Source organism: Phyllopteryx taeniolatus, chromosome 6 (genome assembly GCF_024500385.1).
Source record: "Phyllopteryx taeniolatus isolate TA_2022b chromosome 6, UOR_Ptae_1.2, whole genome shotgun sequence".
NCBI classification, from domain to species: Eukaryota; Metazoa; Chordata; class Actinopteri; order Syngnathiformes; family Syngnathidae; genus Phyllopteryx; species Phyllopteryx taeniolatus.
The window spans coordinates 29,283,875-29,304,692 of NC_084507.1; the positions used below are offsets into that span (position 1 = coordinate 29,283,875).

Genomic DNA, 20,818 nt, shown 5'->3' on the forward strand with positions numbered 1-20,818 from the left:
TTTTTTTAAGCAAGCTGCCGCTTTTATCTCGAGGCTGGGTATCATTGACAATTTACTCAGTGCAGGTTCGAGTCCCGCTCGTTGCCGTTCATCTCGAAACAAAACAAAACATTTATGGGAAATGGATCTCAGAATGGATCATTTACAGAACACCTTTTGTTGATTAACATATGAGGGGGGGAAAAAAAAAGACTGGAAATATGTTTGACTGGGATACAGTACAGTCAGTTTGGCCTAGAGCACAGAATTTATTTAAATATAATCACTCAACAGTTGAACACACTTCAATGTTTTCTGATTATCTAAATCTACAACTGACTATGAAATAAGGTCCTGAAATGATGAGCAAAATTACTTTTAAGTTATGGAAAACCAGGCAACCACACATTTACGTGACACTGCAAACCAATCAATTGTCAATACAAGGCTTTTGTGCAATATACGAACAGGACACCAAAAGTAAATTCATAAAGGCCCAAAAACAAATAAACTTGAAAATATACAATTTCTTGCAAATTACACGAGACTTCAACCTTCATAGGGGCCTAGCGAAAAATAAAATAAAATGCATTTCTAAGTGCTTTACAGAGTGCATGTGACAAACTATATTCTAAGCTATAGCCATCATCTGCATTCTTGTTTACCTGATGCATCTACAAGCTAGTTTTCCACATCCTCGCTTACTGATGAAATCTTGCATACGGAAGACAATGACTTGTGCGTTTTGCCCCCAAGTGGAACATTCTCCGCATTTTTCATGCCGTCTTTCCTCAAACACAAACACGTACTCGTGAGCACACTGAGAAGATTATCAAGACCAAACCTCATGTCTAACCCAGGTCACACCGAAACAGACAAACACTCACACTTCTGGGCAATTAAGGGGTCTCCAGTTGACCTAACGTGTGACGCCATCAATTCCTTTTCTATAGCACTTGTAATCATGAGGGTCCCGGGTGAGCTGGAGCCCACCCCAGGTGAGGTCAACCCTGGACTGCTAGTCAGTCAATTGCAGGGAACCATTCACACTCACAGGCAAATTAGTCTTTGTTGAACCCAGCATGCATGTTTTTGTAAAGTGGTCGGTAGCCGGAGGACCACCGTGCGCCCAAGAACCAATCCATCCATTGATTTGCTATACTAGAGAGAAAGTGTGGCACGGTACGCAGACTCCCTCTAGTGGCACTCAAAAGTCACTGCCGGAGAACAGTTCAGTTGTATTTAACTTTAAAGTCCAGTAAATTTCCATTTAATCTTTGAGAATTATTTGTTTTTAAATCATTAAATTCTGTTAAAACTCTATTCTATTCTACCTTTTGTGCAATATATATCAATTCAATCATTATTTAAGCAGTTGTTTTTTTTTCAGTTTGCAAACCACTATTCAATACTGATTGTCGTCATGAGCTGGCGCCTATTCCAGCCGACTTATCGACCCGAGGCGGGGGTACATGTTGGACTTGTCACAAGCCAATCGCAGGGAACAAAGACAAACAAACATTCACGCTCACACGCACACCTCTGGGCAATTTAGAGCCTTCAACGAACCTGCATGTTTTTGGAATGTAGGTGGAAGGCGGACTACCTTGAGAAAAGAGCCCGGGGAGAACATACCAGGGCAAACAGAGGAGCCTGACCCATGACCTCTAGGCTACCATGCCGCCTGCATGTATCCAAATACAACAGACTTTACTGCTTCACTTGTCATATTTAAGTATTTCCACAATGTATTGCATGTTCGAATAGATGTGTAAATCCAAAGCCGAAGAGTGAAAGTGAAGCTAAAGGGTCTAGCAATCAAACAAGGCTTTGGAGGACCGTTTTTACTTCATTTTAAGGGCATTGATTCATTAGGTTGTATGAATCCGTGAAGTTAATTTTCCAACCAATCCTCTACAACAAGAATTGTGATCACGCTCCACTCTGACAGTTGCCCCCTATGTCCACCAGATGGCGCCCTCCACCTATATTCCCGTTAATAGGAGGCGCTGCTGGCCAAGGAAGAGGAGCTGCCTGGCTCGATGTGCTTCAAGTGGCAGGAGTGGCAGAGAAGGTGGCCGTTCAGAGGGTAGCAGCGGTGACCCTCCTCGTCATTCAGCTCCATCTTACAGTCCTGAAAGGTACAAGTGGCAAACAACGGTAACGCATACCCCCAAGAAGCATCATTAGTTCTTCTACACATGCTGCTTATTGCCCGTTTTCAGGAAGATGAACAGAAACAACAGTAAATCACATTTCCAGCACAAAGCAAGTACGACGACGGAAGTCGTGACGAGATATAGCCCGACTCGGCTCAGTGGTATATAATTAGTGTCACGGCTGTAATTAAGATCAGGGATCATGACGATGTCTAATCATGAGCCATTTAGAGGGCCTGTTTTTATGTTAGCAGATAATCCATATTGTAGTCGTGTATTGTGCTGTTGCATATTTACCCACCTCGCAGTGATAGCATTCCACATGATAATCTTTGTCCATGGACACCACACGGACGGTCTCATCAGAGCCCTGCTGAGATATTGACAAAACTGAAGCCCGCGTACCCAGAGGAAGACCCAGCAACTTCACCTTCAGCCAGTCTGATTGTCTCACTTTATTCATTACAATTCAGCACTCAACTGAGAAAATGTTCCTTTGTCAATCGAGGAACTTCAGTCAACTGTCCATCTCTCAATCATAGTGAAGGAGAACTGTTGCGAGTTGGATGTCTGGAGCTAAATGTGAATTTTCTGATGACTTTTTTTTTTTTTTTTTTTTTTTTTTTTTATAAACTTTTACCGCCTACATTTGAAGAGATATCTGTACTTTCTACTGCTTACTTGGTCAAAATGGGCTTTTTATTTTTTCCAAACTCCATTGCTGACGACGGGCGGGCGCTTTCCGTCCTGATTTCCACTCGGCTTACTGGATGCGAGCCACCCCTCACATGATTTCAGTAAATCAGTGATCGTTTACTTAAAGCCTGAAGCCAGAGCCGAGCCTCCATGTCAATGTATGTGGCCTGCGGAAGCTTGCTACAATCTTTCCTTGACTTCTGTTCAAGTAGTCATCCATTATGAAAAAAAAAAAAAGGTAATAATCACATGCTTTGTTAGACATTACTTAAGTGTTGAATCAGTACTTCAGCAAGTATCTGTAAGTTCTACTTAAATAAGAGTGTTGAGTATTTTTGCCAGTCACGAGTCGCAAAACACGCAACCTCAATGTAAGAACATGAGAAAAAAATGACACGTTTACCTCAGATGGAAGGATAGGCTGTTTGCAGGAGGCACATTTAGGAGCCAGGACCCTGGAATAAAGAGTCACAAAAAACACCTTAAATAGATACGCTTTACATGTATTGCGGGGCTAAAACGAAGCCAATCCAACTCCAACGCTTTCTTTCCCCATTTGATGTCCCTCCCAGCCTTTAAAGTTGAGCCTCAGTGTTTTTCCTTTTCAGTCAGACTAGATTCAGAACCTTGATCTGACTGAGCAGATGCCAGTTCTGCAGATGTCATGGCTCTCCCACAATCGTGATCCAGAAAGAAGGATCAGATATTTTAAAAAAAATACATAAAAAAAATAAAAAGTTTTTATGTGAGCGCACACTCCGGGGCTGTCCGACTCTGCTGAGCAGCACATGTTGTCGCGAGCTGCCTGCCAACAGCTGGCCGTGCAGAGCTGCCTTCGGGGATGTGTTAGCCACTTATTGGCAGGCTTCACATTTGATTTGTACAGCTGAACAATATATGTGGTGGGAATTACGACAGACTGCAGCATCTTTTTGGTTCAAGATTCACGGATGGGATGGATAGGCGTGTTTTGCAGTTGAATAGAGATGGAGTGGCCTTTGGCACAATGAGTGATTGTGGTTATGACACCATAACAGTCTGACGCAAGCAATGAAGTTAAACAACAAAGCACAGACGGCGATTGACGCATTTCTCCGGAAATGAAGGCGAAATAAAGCGTGTCCAGATTTCTGCTGCGTTGGGGCTTGAGATCACATTTGGCATTGCGTGTCATACCGCATTAATCTTTGATTTTTGCAGACCCTGTGAGTGGAAAGACCGATCCCCACCTGTGGTAGTCTTTAACACAGTAGATCTTATTTTCAGTGTCCACAGTAAAGGGCACGCCGTCGAGACTCTCATTGCAGATAACGCAGCGGAAGCAGCCCGGGTGGTACGACCTCCCGAGAGCCTGCAGGATCTGGAGGGACAAAATTAGTCCAGGATGTAGCGCATTATTATTTGCATTTCCTTGCGTCATTTGCAGCATCATCCAGCTGCATTTCAGTAAATGCACGCAGCATATAAAGCAGCGATTCCCAAACTCTACTGGGAGAGATCATCAGTGGTGCTGCGGGAAATGATCTATTTGCACGTAATTTTTCTGAAAAATTGTTCATTACGTTTATACCTTTGGTCATCTGTCTATGCCAGCAATGTATACTGGCAGGCAGAACAATTCAATGTTCTTCCATTAGATGGCAGAAGGCGCAATTGACCTGTGAAGCCACCTGTTGCCAAGTCACGGCTTACCTGCGAGCAGCTTTGTGTTCAATAAAACACGCCCAGATTTCACACTGACAAAATTATTTTGTGAGTAAACTGAAAGTGGATCATTATTTCAAGATTCAAACCTTTGCTGACATTTTTGCTCGGTGGTATTGCCGTGAGATTTTTCTCGCGTAAAATGGGTGCCTTGGCGCAATAAAGGTTGGGAAACACGGATACAAAGAAACTAACACCACAAACACTTACCATGTCCATAATCAGATGACCACATGCATTGCACTTGTCAGCTGACTGCTGGAAACCTGAATACTTTAGCAGGGAAAAAAAAGAGAGACATGACAGTCAGTGCTTCCAAGACAAAGAGCAAAAGTAGTGTGAGTGTGGTTATTTTATAACTCCTGCATGGAATAGCTGTCATTCTGGCAGCAGCGTTTATGAGAAAACACTTTCACAGTCAGTGTGGCGTGGTTTCTTGGATTTGGCTTTCTTGAAATAATACAAGACCTTGTTAAATAATATTCATCGAAAATACAAGAGGGAGGAAAGCACATTTAGTGGACACATTTAGAGTTGCTTAGAATATAAGAAATGTGGGGGGGGGGGGGGGAATGTACATTTCTAAAGGAAACATGTCTAGAACACGCTTCAAACAATGTTCCGTAGCAGCCAAACAATGACCCCACTGGTTTTCAACAATATTAGCTAACAATCAAATCGGTATATGCATTGCCAATTTGTCAAAACAGTTTCACTGCACTGGTGTCAATACGTGCAACCCCTCCCCAACAGCCAATAAAGTTCGGCAGCTTCTCAAGTTACTGACCTCCTCACGACCCCTCAAAAGTTCAAGGCTGAAATAATAGGCTGGTACCTTTCACAAGATCATTTAAGGTGAGTCTTATCATTTATCAAGCAAAATCTGTATGGCTGAAAGTGAATGAAGCTCATTATTCAACGGTTTGGTTTCAATGTTGCCATTGGTTCAAGAGGATCACAATAACACATTTCCATTTCGCATGTTCGAATAATATACACTCCTGTAAAGATATACTAACTATTACATTGACCAACTGGGGTGAAAACAGTAGCAGCTCTCAGCTTGGCGATTGGTGGCGGCATTGAACTCACCAGGAAGTCCTCTTCACAAAAAACCCTTCCTCCAACGTAGTAGAAAGCCTTTCCTCTCAGCCTTCGACCTGCAAACAGCAAGATCCAGTCAGATCGTTTGCCTTTTTCCATTCAAGCAGGGACAATGGATGCAATGAAAGGTCTTAGTAGAAAACGTTGCAGCGTCAACTTCATCAACTCTTATTAGCACAGCGCTAAAATTCAGGCGATTAATGACACTGTTCGGAAGGAATGGGCCCTCTTGCAATATTCAGCGTATCCTGCTGAGCCTCAGGTAGTTAAACGGTGGGCCACTATCTTTGATAATGTACTGTAGCTGGGGCACAGAGCGAGTTGCAAGCAGGTGAGGAACACATCTGGGTCCAACATGTGGGGAAGATCATCATTGAATCAAATTACTGGACAGGTGCAAGGGGGAAAAAAACAATCCGTTCCGCTGGAATGCAACACATCAATGGGCCAAGACCCCCAAAAATGTATTTTCTCCACATGCTGGCGGTACAGTAGTGCACTTCGTTCTGTCTGGCTCCATGCTTCTGCAGACTGATTCTGTCTCCCAAACACTCAAGCACGCACGCTGCCTTCAGATGGCGACCCCTGCGCAAGTCCCACAGGAAGAGGGAACATTCTTTACATTTTTTAGCGTTGGTAGGTGTGGGAGGGGGAAACCACAGGAGAGAGGCGCCATTTTTATCACCATCTGTTTAGTAAGGCCAACAAAAGTGACCAGTACGTAAATCCATAAATAACAGAATCCGAATTAGGCTAGACTCCTGAATCTTCATTCTTCATCTTACCAAGACGAACTGGACAATTCTACGGAGAAAGCCCTTTTCTCAGCCTTAATCAAATTTCTTCCATTTTCAGTTCAGGGTATAATGGCGAGTGTTCCAAATCATTTGGATACACAGCTTGAGAGTCGTTCCTCTCCTTCACATTCCGGCATATTCTATCCCAGTCAGCCTGAGCAGGAATGCTCTGAGCTTTGCGAAAGGATAACAGCTTTATTAAAGTCAGAAGGTAGGGCTAACTGCTCGAAAAGGACCGTACTGAACTGCGTCTTCATAAAAATGTAAATTAGACAGAACAAAATACAAGGACATTTTCTCATTAAGGCCTTTTATGAATTCCCTTATGTAATCCTATTCAGAAATAAAAGCAATTCAATGACCACCTTCTGAATAATTTCCCCATCCCACTAGGGCAGGGGTCTGCAATTAAATGTTAAAAAGGGTCCATTTTCCTAAATGTCTTCAAGCTGAGGCCAAGATCATCTTAATGTATAGCATGAATTTTAGTTTAGTCCAACTTACCAAAGAGTGTCAAGTAAAAAATAAAAAATTATAAAAATAATACTCTCTATAGCATTACAATAATATTTGTTGATTTTCACAGGGAAATTGAAATACTAATAAATAAGACAGGTTTAAAATGTAAGTAAAAAACATCTAATAAATTAATAATCCTTTTCAACAAGAAATCCTAAAGTGCTTAAATATCGAAAAACAAACTAAATAAAACAAACAAAGAAAATGTTTGCATTTTAAATTGAGACATTGTTCCTTGATCAACTACATTTTCAAAAATATTTGTGTGTGTGCCATTTTCTTGTTTTAAACCATGTCATTATCGGTTTACCCTGAACTTGATCCTTTAGACTTCTCTTGCTCACCTTGTCTGTCTCACACACGCCCACTTGCACCAGAATAGAATAAGACTACTATAAATCCCCCCAAACTTGCACGGTTGAAACATTCAAACATTCTTTAAAATAATCTAATAAAAGCTCTGTGTCCGTTTCAAGACCAGAGTCGGCGTATTGAGGACCGTCGCACTGGAGTCTCAGACCACATACATTATAATGTGTACATGATATTACCAAAACAAAAACGAGAGTCTGAGTACACCCTTGGATGTTGACTGCTACCGAGTACGGTTTTGTTTTCCTGCATGTCGGTCACCTTGACAGAACTGCGGTGCTCACGCTCATCAACAAGACCTGTTCCAAGCCAGCAAGCGTGAAAGTTGTCCTGGAGCAGGAGCAAGAGCTAACAAAAAAAGCCCTGCATACAGTACAGCAGTGATTCTCAACTGGTGGGTCGAGGAGCCATTTTGAGCAGGTCGTGGACAGGTAGTAAAATGTTTATAGCATAATAATTCAGACTTCAGAACTCAACTGTAGAGTTGCTTTGGTCTGCAGCCTTCATTAAATTTCCTAAAACGAGGGAAAACTATTAATGTTGCAATTTCCTAAAAAGAAGAAATCCGCGCCAACACAGAAATTTTTATACATGCAGTTATGCTCATCCTCAGTTTTCAAATAATGTGCTCTGAAAGGCACTTTAACCATGTAAGTATAAGTAGTTCTGTTTAAAATGATATTCATAAGTTTTCAAATGCTATTTTTAAACAACAGTTATTAACTTCTGTAAAAGCGGGTCGCGAATCAGCGACGGCAGGAAAAAAAACGCGGGTCGCAGGGTGACAACAGTTGAGAACCAATGCAGTACAGTATTTGCAGTACTCTCACTGCCGCACTGCATCCGTGCTGCTGTTGGTACAGCCATAAACACAGTACGTATACTGCAGCTTTGCATGCATATGCATACTGCTGTATATGTAGTAGGTGGCGTGGTCCAACTGAATGTTCTCCACACTGTACTCTTGTTGTGTCCAGCTGAAATAACAGCAAGCTGTGTGCTTCTGGAGCCCAGCCTCCTGAGCCCCCCCCCCCCCCCCCCCCCCCCCATGCCTGCATTCCTCCCCAGCCGAGATGCTTTTCCTGGGGGCATCTCACAGCGTTCACATTGAGCGAGCTATGAGAGGTATGTGGCGTATAAACTCCTCTCAACCTCACTTTAGCCATAACCCTTACTCAGCCCCCCACAACACCAAGCTTGCTCTTTTTTTTAAATGTTTTTATCTCATCTCTAATGCAAACAAGAACACATACAAGGGAGGGTACAAAAGTAGATGTTAATCAAACACATCGGCGTGGAGCCAACAAGGTCAAAGTTGCTACAGAATTAGAATTCAATGTGGTGGGTGGGCACAGTGTCACAAATACTTCACATTCCCTCCTTTGACAAAATACTTTAATTGGCTCGAAAAGCGGCCAAAGTTTGCGATATGGTTAATTACCAACAACCATTTCAATCTAGAAGGAAATTTGATTGCATAATAACCAGGTAAGGTTACTCTTTGGAAAACGACACCCTGCAGTATACACCGGTAGCGTGAGATTACATCGAAGACGCCCCACTGGCAACTCAAGTATCCCTTCAACGTATTGTACGATTCCAGTTTCCGGGCAAAAAGCCATCCACGGTTTAGAGGGCACCGACAATGGCTGCCTATTACTTGAAACTCTATTTGTGCCACCAATAATTAACAGTGTTTTTAAATGTCGACATTTCATGGTCCATGGTCAGTCAACCTGCAATAACAATTGCACTTCAACATTCATCAGCACAAAGTCACCTAGAGTATTTTCAAATTATGTTCACCATCACAAGCTAAGCAATGACGCAAAGTTAGATGACATTTACATGAAAATGTTTCAAATAAAAACTTGTTTTGGTTGCTCACTTATACAGCAAACTTCGTTGAAGTGCTCTCAAAATGGAAGCTTTGCAGTGTCATGATTTTCAAAGCAAACCGATAAATGCATCTTACTGAAACTTGAGCCATGCGCATAGGAAAACCACATCACATTCATTCATGAATGACGGAACACAGGGCGGTTGTGTGTGCACCGCTCAACATAATGAGCTTCATACCAAAGTGCAGTGACTGTGACCTGCCGAGATGCAGTACTCTAACAGGGAGGGAGGGCAAGCACATTATGAGAATTAAGGTGTCTCCAGGTCTTTTTGCAGCCTCTGAGTGGTTATAAGGTTTTCGTCTTTTCACAAACGTCACAAAACAAAAACACCTCTTTTTACATGATTGTCCTCGAGTTACTACACCAGCTACTGGCCTAATATGGATACTGATTTGCCTGCATGACGAGTGGTTTTCATGCTAAGACATTTGTTTAATTGTTTATGAAGGTCCATGTAAATGAGGCCTTGTTTGCATCCAACTAGAAAATGTCTTGCAGTAGAATTAGCCGAACCCCAATAGCAGTGTACAAGTTGATATTTCAAGAAATGAGTAGATCGTAGTACAGTGAGATTCAGACAAAAAGTGTATGCTATGGCAAAATCTGGCCAAAGACATACAGCTGCCAAAGTCATTTGGTGTGGTGACTCACAAGATAAAAACGATGCTACCACAAAGCTGCTGTGGCTTCCAATGGTGTGTTTGAGGCTTCATTGACTCACCAGTGAGGGCGGTGCGTTTGAGTAATGCGTTTCCTAAACGTGGACATCGTGAGTCCTCTACAGCAGGAACACCAATTTGTTTTCCGTGACTGATTCATTTCTATTTAACTTCCAGAGATTCAGTGTCCTTACGCTGGGACATTTCGTTGGGCCCGAGGTCAAAATTAACACTTTTCAAGCACTCAAAAAAGGCTTTTTCTGCTCTATGAAATGTACATAAATACAGAGATACTCAAAACGATTCTAATACGTAATTTTGGTTGGTTATGATTTAAACCTACACATATATCTTATGTAAAAGCAGAAAGATGATAAAGAACAAAAGATACATTTTACGCAGGGCTCGCCATAAAAAAACAAACGTAATTATTGAAAAACAACGACTTGAAAAGGTCTGACTAACCCAAAATAGCAATTGCATTGGGCCTCTTTCAGCTGAATCAATATCGTTTTATTATTTTACAGAAATGTGCATCACATGACAAAATACACGGGTGACACTCATCACAGTTTGGCGTTTCATTTCAATGTTACAGCAAGTTTAAACTGCAATTATTACTCTGACTGACGGTCAACGGTTTGGCAAACAAACCCACCTGACACGTCTCCGTGGGAGCTTCAGGAGTGACCGCCACGCCCAGAAACCAAACACCACCAGTAAACTACGGTAATCACCAAATAATTGTCTTTTCACTCACAGTCGTGAAAGACCACAAAGGGAGGCATTGTTTTCTTTCAAAAGGGTCTCCAGGAGTCAATTTGGTGTGGTTGTCGTTAGCTTTATGTGTGAATCGACCACAGTGAAGGTGACAGTGTTTTAAACGGCAGTCAAGATGAAGGCACTCGGGGTGTGCGAGCATGGGCGTGCGTGTGCGTACTTACTGCAGGCACTGCAACTGAAGCAGTTGTCATGGTAGAGGCTGCCCATTGCCTGACAAGCCTGGTTGGCTCCGTGCACGGCCTTGTTGCACTTTACGCAGACTCCTGAGAAATGACAAAAGTCGCCAGAAGACACAGGGAAATTGAGTGCAGGGATTAATTAGTGCAGTAGATCATTTTTAAATCATGATCTTTTAATGCTCAGTAAAGGTTTGCTGTTGCTAATACAACACATACTGTTCTTTTTAATTAGCAAGTTAGAGGCAAAAAACAAGTACGAAGGATCTGATCCGGATTATAAAAGGCAGAAGACTGTGGGGAGGGGGAAGCATTCAATTTAAGACAGGAAGCTAGTTAGCATGCTCTGCCATTGCAAGAAAGAAATATATCCTGCTTTGCTTATTTGATTTGGCTCGGAGGCCGACAAGTCTGTAAATGAAACACTGATCAAAATCAAAGGGCGCCTCCTTTCAGCGGACACGCCGCCATCGGCTGGGGGAAGATACGCTTGAATCAGATGTGCAAAGAAAATGAAAAATAGGAGAATCAAGTGAATGTCTGTCCTGAACAAAACAAAACAAAACAAACAAACAAACAAAAAAGCTAATGACGTTGAGTCGTGAGAGCATGCCAAGCCGACATTATAACCCGTCTTTTGAGCTACATATTGATCACATAGAAACCTGACCCCGAGCTGCAGCTGCATTCAGCTGATTTATTAAAAAAAAAAAAAAAAAAAAAAAAAAAAAAAAGAATAATAATAATAATACTTTTCTTCTGCCTACTTGCCTTGCTATACTTAAGCCTGTAATGTATCCTATGCTGTGATAAGACAGCTGACATGCTGGTTGGGACAAATGTCAGCAGACATCATCTGTGATCGTTTACGTCTTCGGGCGGGCTGCTAAATGGATCGCAAACGCTATTAGTGGACAACCACTAAAGCGACTGTAACAATGGCTACAAAGCCAGCGCTCAATGTGTCTCTTGCACCGGGAGGGGGGCATGAGGTTATTTGTGAGTGTGTGTTTTTATAGCAAAACTCCCTGGTGACACGGCAGCCCATGCAGCCAAGCCCGCCCCTGGTCCTCTTCTGACACACACAAAGAAACTTCTGTTTCCACCGCATCCAACACACGACACGTCAGCCTCGACTCGAAAATACAGTCTTGGATTTAATACACTTATTCAACTGTTGCTCCAAACAGACCGTGACACAATATACATTTCGAATAGACACAGTCTTTGCAAGTGCCGTCACTGATGGGACACGTCATCAGGGACCCTAATGGCTGGAAAAAAGATTTAACGATAACAGAGGGATATTATTGGCGTGCAGAGGAATGTTGCTCTTATGTAAGCCATTTTGTTTACATGACAACATTGTACAGTTTCCTGACAACAAAGTAACGAGCTGAAGAAAATTTCTCTAGCTTAAAATGTCCGCTGAAGACAGTCCGTGCATGAACCAACCCAGTAGGCATAAAACTGTGAATGGATTCGGTGATGACGGTACAGTACATCCCATTGACCTTTTGACACTACTTCAAGGTCATGTCTCCTTTAAGTATACTTAGCTGTGATTTAAACACCCCCACGAGTACCAACCACGCAATAAAAGTACAGTCTCTGCTTTAATGCTCGTAACCTCCTCTCAGGTTGGGCCGCCACATATGTACTTTTGGACAATGTCCCACGTTCCAAAACAGTGAGATTATTCATGGGGACTGGCTGCTGGTTTCAAATGGGGGAGGGGAAGCAAAACATTAACCCAAGACCACCTCACCCCTCTTACCTTTCGCAGCTGTCAAAAGCTTTGGAAGGACGCAAGTCAAATATGCCAAAGGGGAAAAGTAAAGTAATCCCACTGTCCACACGCACTGCAGCAACTCACAGGCGTTATTTCTCATCTGTTCATACTTCAGTTAAATCTTAGAACCTTCAAATGAACGACTAAAATATTTTGGTCCTCTCTAAATTTGTTACAACAAGCGGATATAGCAAGCCAGTGTACTCCCGTTCTGGGATGTTTGCTACCAACCATCGGCATCATTTCCTAACTATTGTGTAGAAGTGCAACAATTCATTGTTGAATTGATCATTAATAAATTATCAAATTAATTGGAAAACTATTTTGGTTAATCAACAAATATATTATAGAGACCTTGTTTAACTAAAAAATATGTAACTCCTCAAATTTCAGCCTCTCAACTAGGGCTGGGCGCTGTTAAGAACCTCACGATTTGATTTCGATTCTTTAGCTTGCAATTCGATTCGATTCCTTATTGATTTAAATGCTCCGATATGGATTCAGTAAGAAGTATCCATCCATCCATCCATCCATCCATCCATTTTCTTTACCGCTTATCCTCACCGGGGTCGCGGGTTGCTGGAGCCTATCCCAGCTATCTTCGGGCGGGAGGCGGGGTACACCCTGAACTGGTTGCCAGCCAATCGCAGGGCCCATAGAAACAAAAAAACCACTCGCACGTACAGGCAATTTAGAGTCTTCTAATTAACCTACCACACGTTTTTGGGATGTGGGAGGAAACCGGAGTTCCCGGAGAAAACCCACCCAGCCACGGGGAGAACATGCAAACTCCACACAGGCTTGCCGCCAGTAAGAAGTAGAAATACACAATTAAGAGTAAATGTTGACAATTTTGAAATATTTATTTTTGATGCCATGTAAAACAAATAAATAAATGAAAAACAGTTTTAAAAAAAGTATATAAAATGAGGCTTCAAAATCATGCAAAAAGAAAAAGCCTGTCTCTCATCAATTGCAATCTTAAACACTGAAGGAAAGTGAATAGAGAGTTTACCCAGACTAGTCAAGACAGGCTGGTAAAAGGAGTTTACATTTGCTGGACTAAATGTCTGTCATTTTGTGGGAAGCAGTTGCGTAGTATTTGCATAATCCTGCTTCGTAACAAACACGCCAATGAAAACATGGGATAATAACAAACATAACTAGGCTGGAATATATTCATCAGACACGGCGACATGCCTGGGAGGAGATCACATTCACAGCCCCTCCAAAAGCTCGCCAGAAAAGAAGCCAAGAATCCCTGGGAAGCGTTCCACACAACAGCAGGATGGGATAAATCAACCCTCCATCTTAACACACTTACACACACACACACAACAAAACACTGAACTAAATCAGTGTGTTCATTTGTGGGCAAAGCTTTAAGAAGAGGGCAGATGCAACAATGGGATGACCTGCCACTTATTGCGCTCTTGAACCTATCAATCTCGATTCTCTCAGGCACATGTGGCCAAGAACAAAGAAGCACCAATCGATGTGTCCAAATTGGTCTCATTCAGCCGCACCACTGGCGCCTCTTAAATGGCCTTCCTCTTAATATCTGGAACACTCATTACTAAAATGCCTTATTCTCCAGACATTCCTCTCCCAGCCTCATTTTCCCAGCACTTCCAACTGTAGTTATGTCAGTGTACAAATCAGGCAGAACTATTTTAGAGTCTTTCAGATTTACTGTATTCCTCTTGCATATCAGGAAATGCCATCCTCTTCTCTCCTGAAGAGTATATACATCCAATTTGCCACACTGCTTTATGCATCCATTCAAAAAAATGAATGGGTCCTTTTGCTCAATTTGTGGAAATATGATCAGCTTTATGATCAGCCTACACATTGCTGACGTCGCACGAGAGCATGACTCAGAAGATGAGCAGTGTCCTAGTGGGAAGTGTAGTGATGATGTGGGAAGAAAAAGAAAAGGAAAAAAATAAACTACTTTAGAAATCCTTTCCCCCGGTGGGCTGTAAACGGTATCGCTCTCCTACACATTTGTCATATTCACGTCGCTCAGCTATTTGCGAGCAATGTTGTGACAGCGACGTACGCCAGAACATCTTGCGCACATGGAGGGGCTCAAGAGTTACAACCGTGACATTCCATCAGGAAATTCCTGCGAGCGAGGAAGCAAGGGTGGGTGAGAATGGAAGAGTGGGGGACACTGTGTTGCTGAACAGCTTTCAACATGATATCAGATCATCTTATGCCCAACGCTGTGTCACTAAATAGTATATCCTATTTCGACAATGGCCTTAGCCGCAAACAGATGGAGAGCACATGAGCAAAACAAAAACAAACAAAAAAACAGCTTTCTTCACAGCAAACACAACAGCAGACTATCCTATCTCGCCGACTTGCTGGATGATGGACGACAACCCTGCCAAGCGACTTGTCAGCACATTTGTCACTGAAGTTGATATAAACACAACAATCAATTTGGTCAGGCTTAACACGGACTATGAGGACGTCTCACACAACTGTGTGACTCTTGGCTAAAAACAAACTTGAGTGACATTTGAGTTCAACTCACAATTTGGTAGGCTAAACCCTGATCTGGTTTGTGTTTCAAACGCGGGGGTTCGTAGGCCACAAATGACGACAGACGTTAAACGGCGTGACATCATAGAATAAAGTAAAAAAATGGGCTAGATTTTCACTACGTAGTATAAGTGATTCAATTCTGAATTTGAATCAGATATCTTGATATATCGATAAAAAACAGGAATGAACTGGTTATCTGCCAATACGACCGTTACTGTGAGCTGAATGGCACAGAAAAACGATGGCTGGAGGTGGCTAGAACTCGAACTCCTCTACTTAAGAAGGGACGAGCACTATTTTAATTAATCTATGTGGAATCGACTGACAACGCCAAGCCAAACAATATCGTGCAGTGGAGAAGGGGTTTGAAAAGCCAATACATAAATAATAAGACTTCTTTGTAGCTGCAAAATCATACAGTAACTACAAAGTCAATACTAGATGGAGCATTTCGCATGAGAGATGTACGTTAATGATGTGGCCTTGAAATCTTTCGGCTCTCAGAACAACGTTCCTCTTCTTGCCGAGCGAGCGTGGCTAATAAATCATTTAAAGAAAGATCTTTCATAAAAATCCATTTAAAAAAAAGATCGCCTCTGCATTTCACCAAGTGCAATCAAAAATAATGTTTGCTCTTTGTTTTTTAGTCGTTGAAAAGAAGACTGAAACAGTGACAGTTGTGAAAGAAGAAACGTCTGAAGTGACCTGATGAATGACAAGCATGATAATCGTGTGTGTGAACAAGAAATCAAAAACAAGTGAGTTTATCTTCAGACATTCTGCGTGGGCAATTTCATCTTGGGAAAATGACAGACTTGTAGAATAAGGATCAGTCGTGATATCTTACCAAAGTAGTCGGCTTTTGGTTGCATATTCATCTCCTTTTCCAGACGATTGGTGAGGGCCTCTAATTTGACTTCGGCAGCTGATGGGCCCTGTTCTGCTGGCTGCTGCACAGGCTTCAAGGAAGACGCTTCAGCACCAACGGCCTTCCCAAAGCTCGGTATTTGACTCTGATCTTGACTCTGGCTGAAGCTTTTGGAGACATTGCCAGGGTTTATGGCGGCAGAAGTGACCTGGACTTTGGTTCGAGGTGCTTCAGAAGGCACTTGAGAGGAAGCCACTACGGTGCCATTCGGACAGGAGGACGTTCTCGAAGTGGGAGAAGATGGTGCATAGTGAGCTGCAGACTGTACGGAGGGTACATGGAAGTCGGCTCCTCCTGTGAAGGCACTAAGGGGCAGCGTAGGAATGAGGTCTGGTTTTTCTTTGGGAAAAGGTGAGCAAGGTGGACTCCTGTTAGTTGAGAGGGGGCCATCCGGGTTCTGCAGAGGTGGAGGACTGATCACGGTCGGAGATGCGACACCGCTCTCGGACAAAGATTGGGGATTGTGGCGCTCTCCGGACGAGCCCCACGGAGCCGGATGACGAGTGTGCACGGGTGCGCTGTGAAAAGGGTTTCCTGGGCTGGGGGCGGCAGGCGTGACGTTCTGGTACAGATGTAGGTCTGAGCGCTCCTTATTATCGTAATTGTTTCCGTAGCCAGACGCCCTGCTGACTGGAGCCTCGGGCTGAACGGCTGCGTGGTTCTTCTGACTATCGCACTGTGAAGAGTGACCCCCAGAAGGTAAAGGACCAGACAATATTGGGGGCTTTGCTGCAGCTTCGCCTGGCTGCCTGGAGCTGCTGATGGGCGGCCTGTCTTTGGTGAAATATGCGTTGCCGAGACCCCCATTCATTCTCATGGCCTGGTTGTTTCTTGCCATTTCCTCTTGGTGTTTCTGCATGTGTATTTTCGTCATTTTAGAAGCAAAAACTCTTCTGGTCTCCTCAAAATCGGGATTATTGCCTGCATCCCTCCTCGTCCTGAATAAACCATCTCTGGACGCTTCATACATGTTTAAGTCCTCTATAAACTTACTTGCCTCCAGTCCTAAATCCTCGTATTTATCCATTTTGGAGATGGCGGGTGGTTGACTAAAAAGAAAAAGTTTTGAAAGTCCAGGGGTGGGGAAAAAAAATAATAATAATAAAAATTGAGTTATACCGCCAGAGTGAAGTATTAGCTTAAAGTCCGTCAGCTAGCGGTCCTGCCACGGAAACACTTACCCGGACTCCGATTCAAACTTTTCTCCGTTACATGCAGCCATCTTGTTGCAGGATTTGGTTCCGACTCCTCTTGCGTGTCAGCTCCGTCGCGAACAAGCCGCCGTCTGTTTGCTTTTCAACTCGTCGCTCCCGGCTCTGATAGCCGCCGGGGGACTGGCCCCCGTCCTCCTCCGCGTCCTCCTCCCGCACTCAAGGCGGGCAACTCATTCAAAACTTCAACGCTGTCAACACAAAGTCCCGCAAAGTACTTTAAAACAGTCGTTAAGTTGTCGACAAGTGGTTTATTTGGCTAGAAATTACGGTCCGGGTCCGGGTCCTGGTCCTGGTCCTGGTCCGGGCCGTCGTCGTCGTCGTCGTCCGCCTCAGCGAGCTCAGCCGGCGGCGGACAATTGCGACCGCAAACCAGGAGCAGATTGTTTTTTTTAAAGGCGCAGTGCTGCGTTTCAAAACGGGACCGCAACCGCTGCAACAGTCACGCGGCCACGGTAAATAGAACCGAGACGCGTAAAATTCTGCATAAACGACGTCGTAAGGTAGATATTTAATCAATTTGTAGTTTATATTTTTACGCCAGTAAAAAAAAAAAAAAAAAACGGACTTTGATTTTTGTTATGTGGTCAGAATGATTGGAGGACAACTGGTTCGCCAAAAGTGCACACCTCCGTGGTCAAGTGGTCCTCGTGGGGGATCCGAACAAATTTTGTGATTTACATCATTCAGGCATACGTTTTTATGGAAATTCAGATTTTAAATTGAAATTTAGTATTTTTTTTTTAAAGTTAATTTTATTTTCAGGTTATTAGTATATAATAAGGTAGTGTAAGGTAATTTTCTTAAATACATGTGAAGGTTGGACACTAAAGAAGGAGAAAAGGATCTATACAGGCTGGTCAGACAGAGGGTTAGAGATGGGAAGGATGTGCAGCAGGTTAGGGTGATTAAGGATAGAGATGGAAATATGTTGACTGGTGCAAGTAGTGTGCGAGATAGATGGAAAGAATACTTCGAGGAGTTGATGAATGAGGAAAATGAGAGAGAAGGGAGAGTAGAAGAGGCAAGTGTGGTGGACCAGGAAGTGGCCATGATTAGTAAGGGGGGAGTTAGAAAGGCATTAAAGAGGATGAAAATTGGAAAGGCAGTGGCTCCTGATGACATTCTTGTGGAGGTATGGAAGCATCTAGGAGAGGTGACTGTGGAGTTTTTGACCAGCTTGTTCAATAGAATTCTAGCGCGTGAGAAGATGCCTGAGGAATGGAGGAAAAGTGTGCTGGTGCCCATTTTTAAGAACAAGGGAGATGTGCAGAGCTGTGGGAACTATAGAGGAATAAAGTTGATGAGCCACACAATGAAGTTATGGGAAAGAGTCGTGGAGGCTAGACTCAGGACAGAAGTGAGTATTTGCGAGCAACAGTATGGTTTCATGCCGAGAAAGAGTATCACAGATGCATTATTTGCCTTGAGGATGTTGATGGAAAAGTACAGAGAAGGTCAGAAGGACTGTTGAGCTACAGTTAAACACTCCTATTTATGGCAAAAGAGAGTTAAAATGACAGGTATCATTTAAAATCAGTGGGGAAGGGTGAGTAATGCCTTGAAGAGTTGGAATAGGGTCAGTTAAAATATAACCCGAGTTTCCCGGGGTAACTTTCTAACTTTTCTCTGCATTTAATTCATCATTTGACAGTAAAGCAACACTACAATCACCGTGCATGGGTGCGTTAGACTTGGTGGTTGAGGTGGGCTATTTACAGGTCCCTCTGCTTTGGTTAGTGATGTCACACATTCCAGGCCGTGACCCCTCCACACTGCATAGTGAACCTCGCTGGCATATATGAACCACCGTAATAGGCTTTAAATCCCAGCTGAAGTGATGAAAAGGTAGCAGGCTGCCGCTTGAATTCAAAACGCAGCACATCCGTATAAAAGGTTTGGGGAAAACAATCACCTTTATGCAACTTTGACTTAAGGCGAGTAAGGTTCCTTTACATATGCTCACCGCTGCGCTTGTGGATTGTGAGACTCAGAGAAAAGGTGCTCAGATGCAAAGCTAGTCTTACTTGTCAAGCAACTAATTCTGTCTGCTGCGATTGGCTGGCGACCAGTTCAGGGTCTACCCCTGCCTCCTGCCCGATGATAGCTGGGATAGGCTCCAGCACTCCCGCGACCCTTGTGAGGAGAAGCGGGAGTCGACCATGCTCGGAACAATTTTATGCAGTTTGAAGCATTTTATCCCAAATGTAACCATTTTGCCAAGCCTTGAAACCTGCAAAGCTATAGGCTGTATTTATTACAGCTTGTGACTTTGTAGTATTTAAAGTCAGCGTCCTGTAATAAAACGTGGCACCCTTTTCCTCCACTGGAAGACTTTTGTAACTCATCATGGACAATTCATGTTGCAGATCTGAAGTATAAAGCAGAAGTATAAGCGAATGAGTCACACCGTGGTATGTTCAGCGATCCTAGTCGTCATGGCAACTGCAGAGCTGACAAAAGTGTAAAAAATGACTCAACGTCCATTATTAGAGAAAATGCAAAAGTTATAAAAGGTTAATTTTCAATGAACGCATACGTATCCAAACATGTGATGACCCCATATTGGGAAATATTTCCTGATGCCGATTAAAAAGGCCGTGGCATTTTTCAAAGCAAATTGGGCTGTCAGCTTATATTGTTCATGGCGTATGGGTGCGAACCATTTTATTAGTAACAAATGTTTCGAGAAGGGCTTTGGCAAAGAAAGGAGATAGAAAGCATTTCAGGACTGCAAAGGTGGAAATACCAAAGGTAAACATACCATCCAAATACCCAATGCTTCATTCACAGTTTTAAAGTGTGAAAATGTACAATTTCCAGAGACAAACCCCATATTTTTAGCACTCTCACCTACTGCACTGTGAAAACATTTATAATTAAACAAGTAGAATGTGACACAATACAAAGGAATACAAGACTGCAACGAGGCTTTGCTTCCACCCTCTTATAATGCCTGCTGTCTCTTCCTGTTATTCTTGTTCCCCTTGTCTGCTTTTCCCGTCACCTGATGCTAACAGATAGAGACCAGGAATATGGGAAAAAGTTCACAGGATCCGGGAGGAATGCTCAGTTTCAGCTCCTGTGTGCACGTTTCGAATTGCCTGTGACTTCCGTAACAAAAACAAGACCTCTACAGAACGTGCTGATGCGTTGCAATTTGAACAGTTAAGAGCAGCAATATTAAAAATAGAAGCACTTCCTCATCCAGAAGTTGCGGCCTTGGCTGTGTGGTGATGGAGATCAGCTTCTCTCTTCAGTTACATACTGAACATCCAAATTTATTGACTGCTTGTACAGGAAGTGAAAGTGCGTGTACGTTACACATACTGGTTTACTCACCCAGCCAATTTAAGCCAAGCTTTTGGGAGTACGCACAAAAAAACAGTCTGTGCCGCTGGTCTGCAAGGACAATGCTAATGGCGTCGTCATGCTAACCCAAGAGCGCTGACACCGATGTGATGAACGACAAAAGCTTT

At 43.0% G+C, this 20,818-nt stretch overlaps 1 protein-coding gene and 1 long non-coding RNA gene across 3 annotated transcripts in view; one reads left to right on the forward strand and one right to left on the reverse strand.

Moving 5' to 3' along the window:
• Positions 1 to 199: 199 nt before the first annotated feature.
• Positions 200 to 17,755, reverse strand: LOC133479043 (Wilms tumor protein 1-interacting protein-like). Its single transcript, XM_061775476.1, has 10 exons — positions 17,610 to 17,755; positions 17,310 to 17,530; positions 16,048 to 17,177; positions 10,838 to 10,939; positions 5,631 to 5,698; positions 4,749 to 4,811; positions 4,064 to 4,194; positions 3,238 to 3,289; positions 2,440 to 2,508; positions 200 to 2,113 (listed from the first exon to the last, which is right to left on the reverse strand). Exons 2-10 carry the CDS (start codon positions 17,348 to 17,350, stop codon positions 1,976 to 1,978), a joined length of 1,794 nt encoding a protein of 597 aa, XP_061631460.1. The 5' UTR covers positions 17,351 to 17,530; positions 17,610 to 17,755; the 3' UTR covers positions 200 to 1,975.
• LOC133479045 (uncharacterized) overlaps positions 17,670 to 20,818 on the forward strand; it is a 10,301-nt gene continuing 7,152 nt past the window's right edge. The window contains exon 1 of one of the 2 annotated variants that reach the window (XR_009788815.1): positions 17,670 to 17,794. This is a non-coding gene — a long non-coding RNA (uncharacterized LOC133479045). Of the gene's footprint in view, positions 17,795 to 20,648 lie in introns of those variants that run through there. The other variant, XR_009788817.1, reaches the window with a different exon arrangement.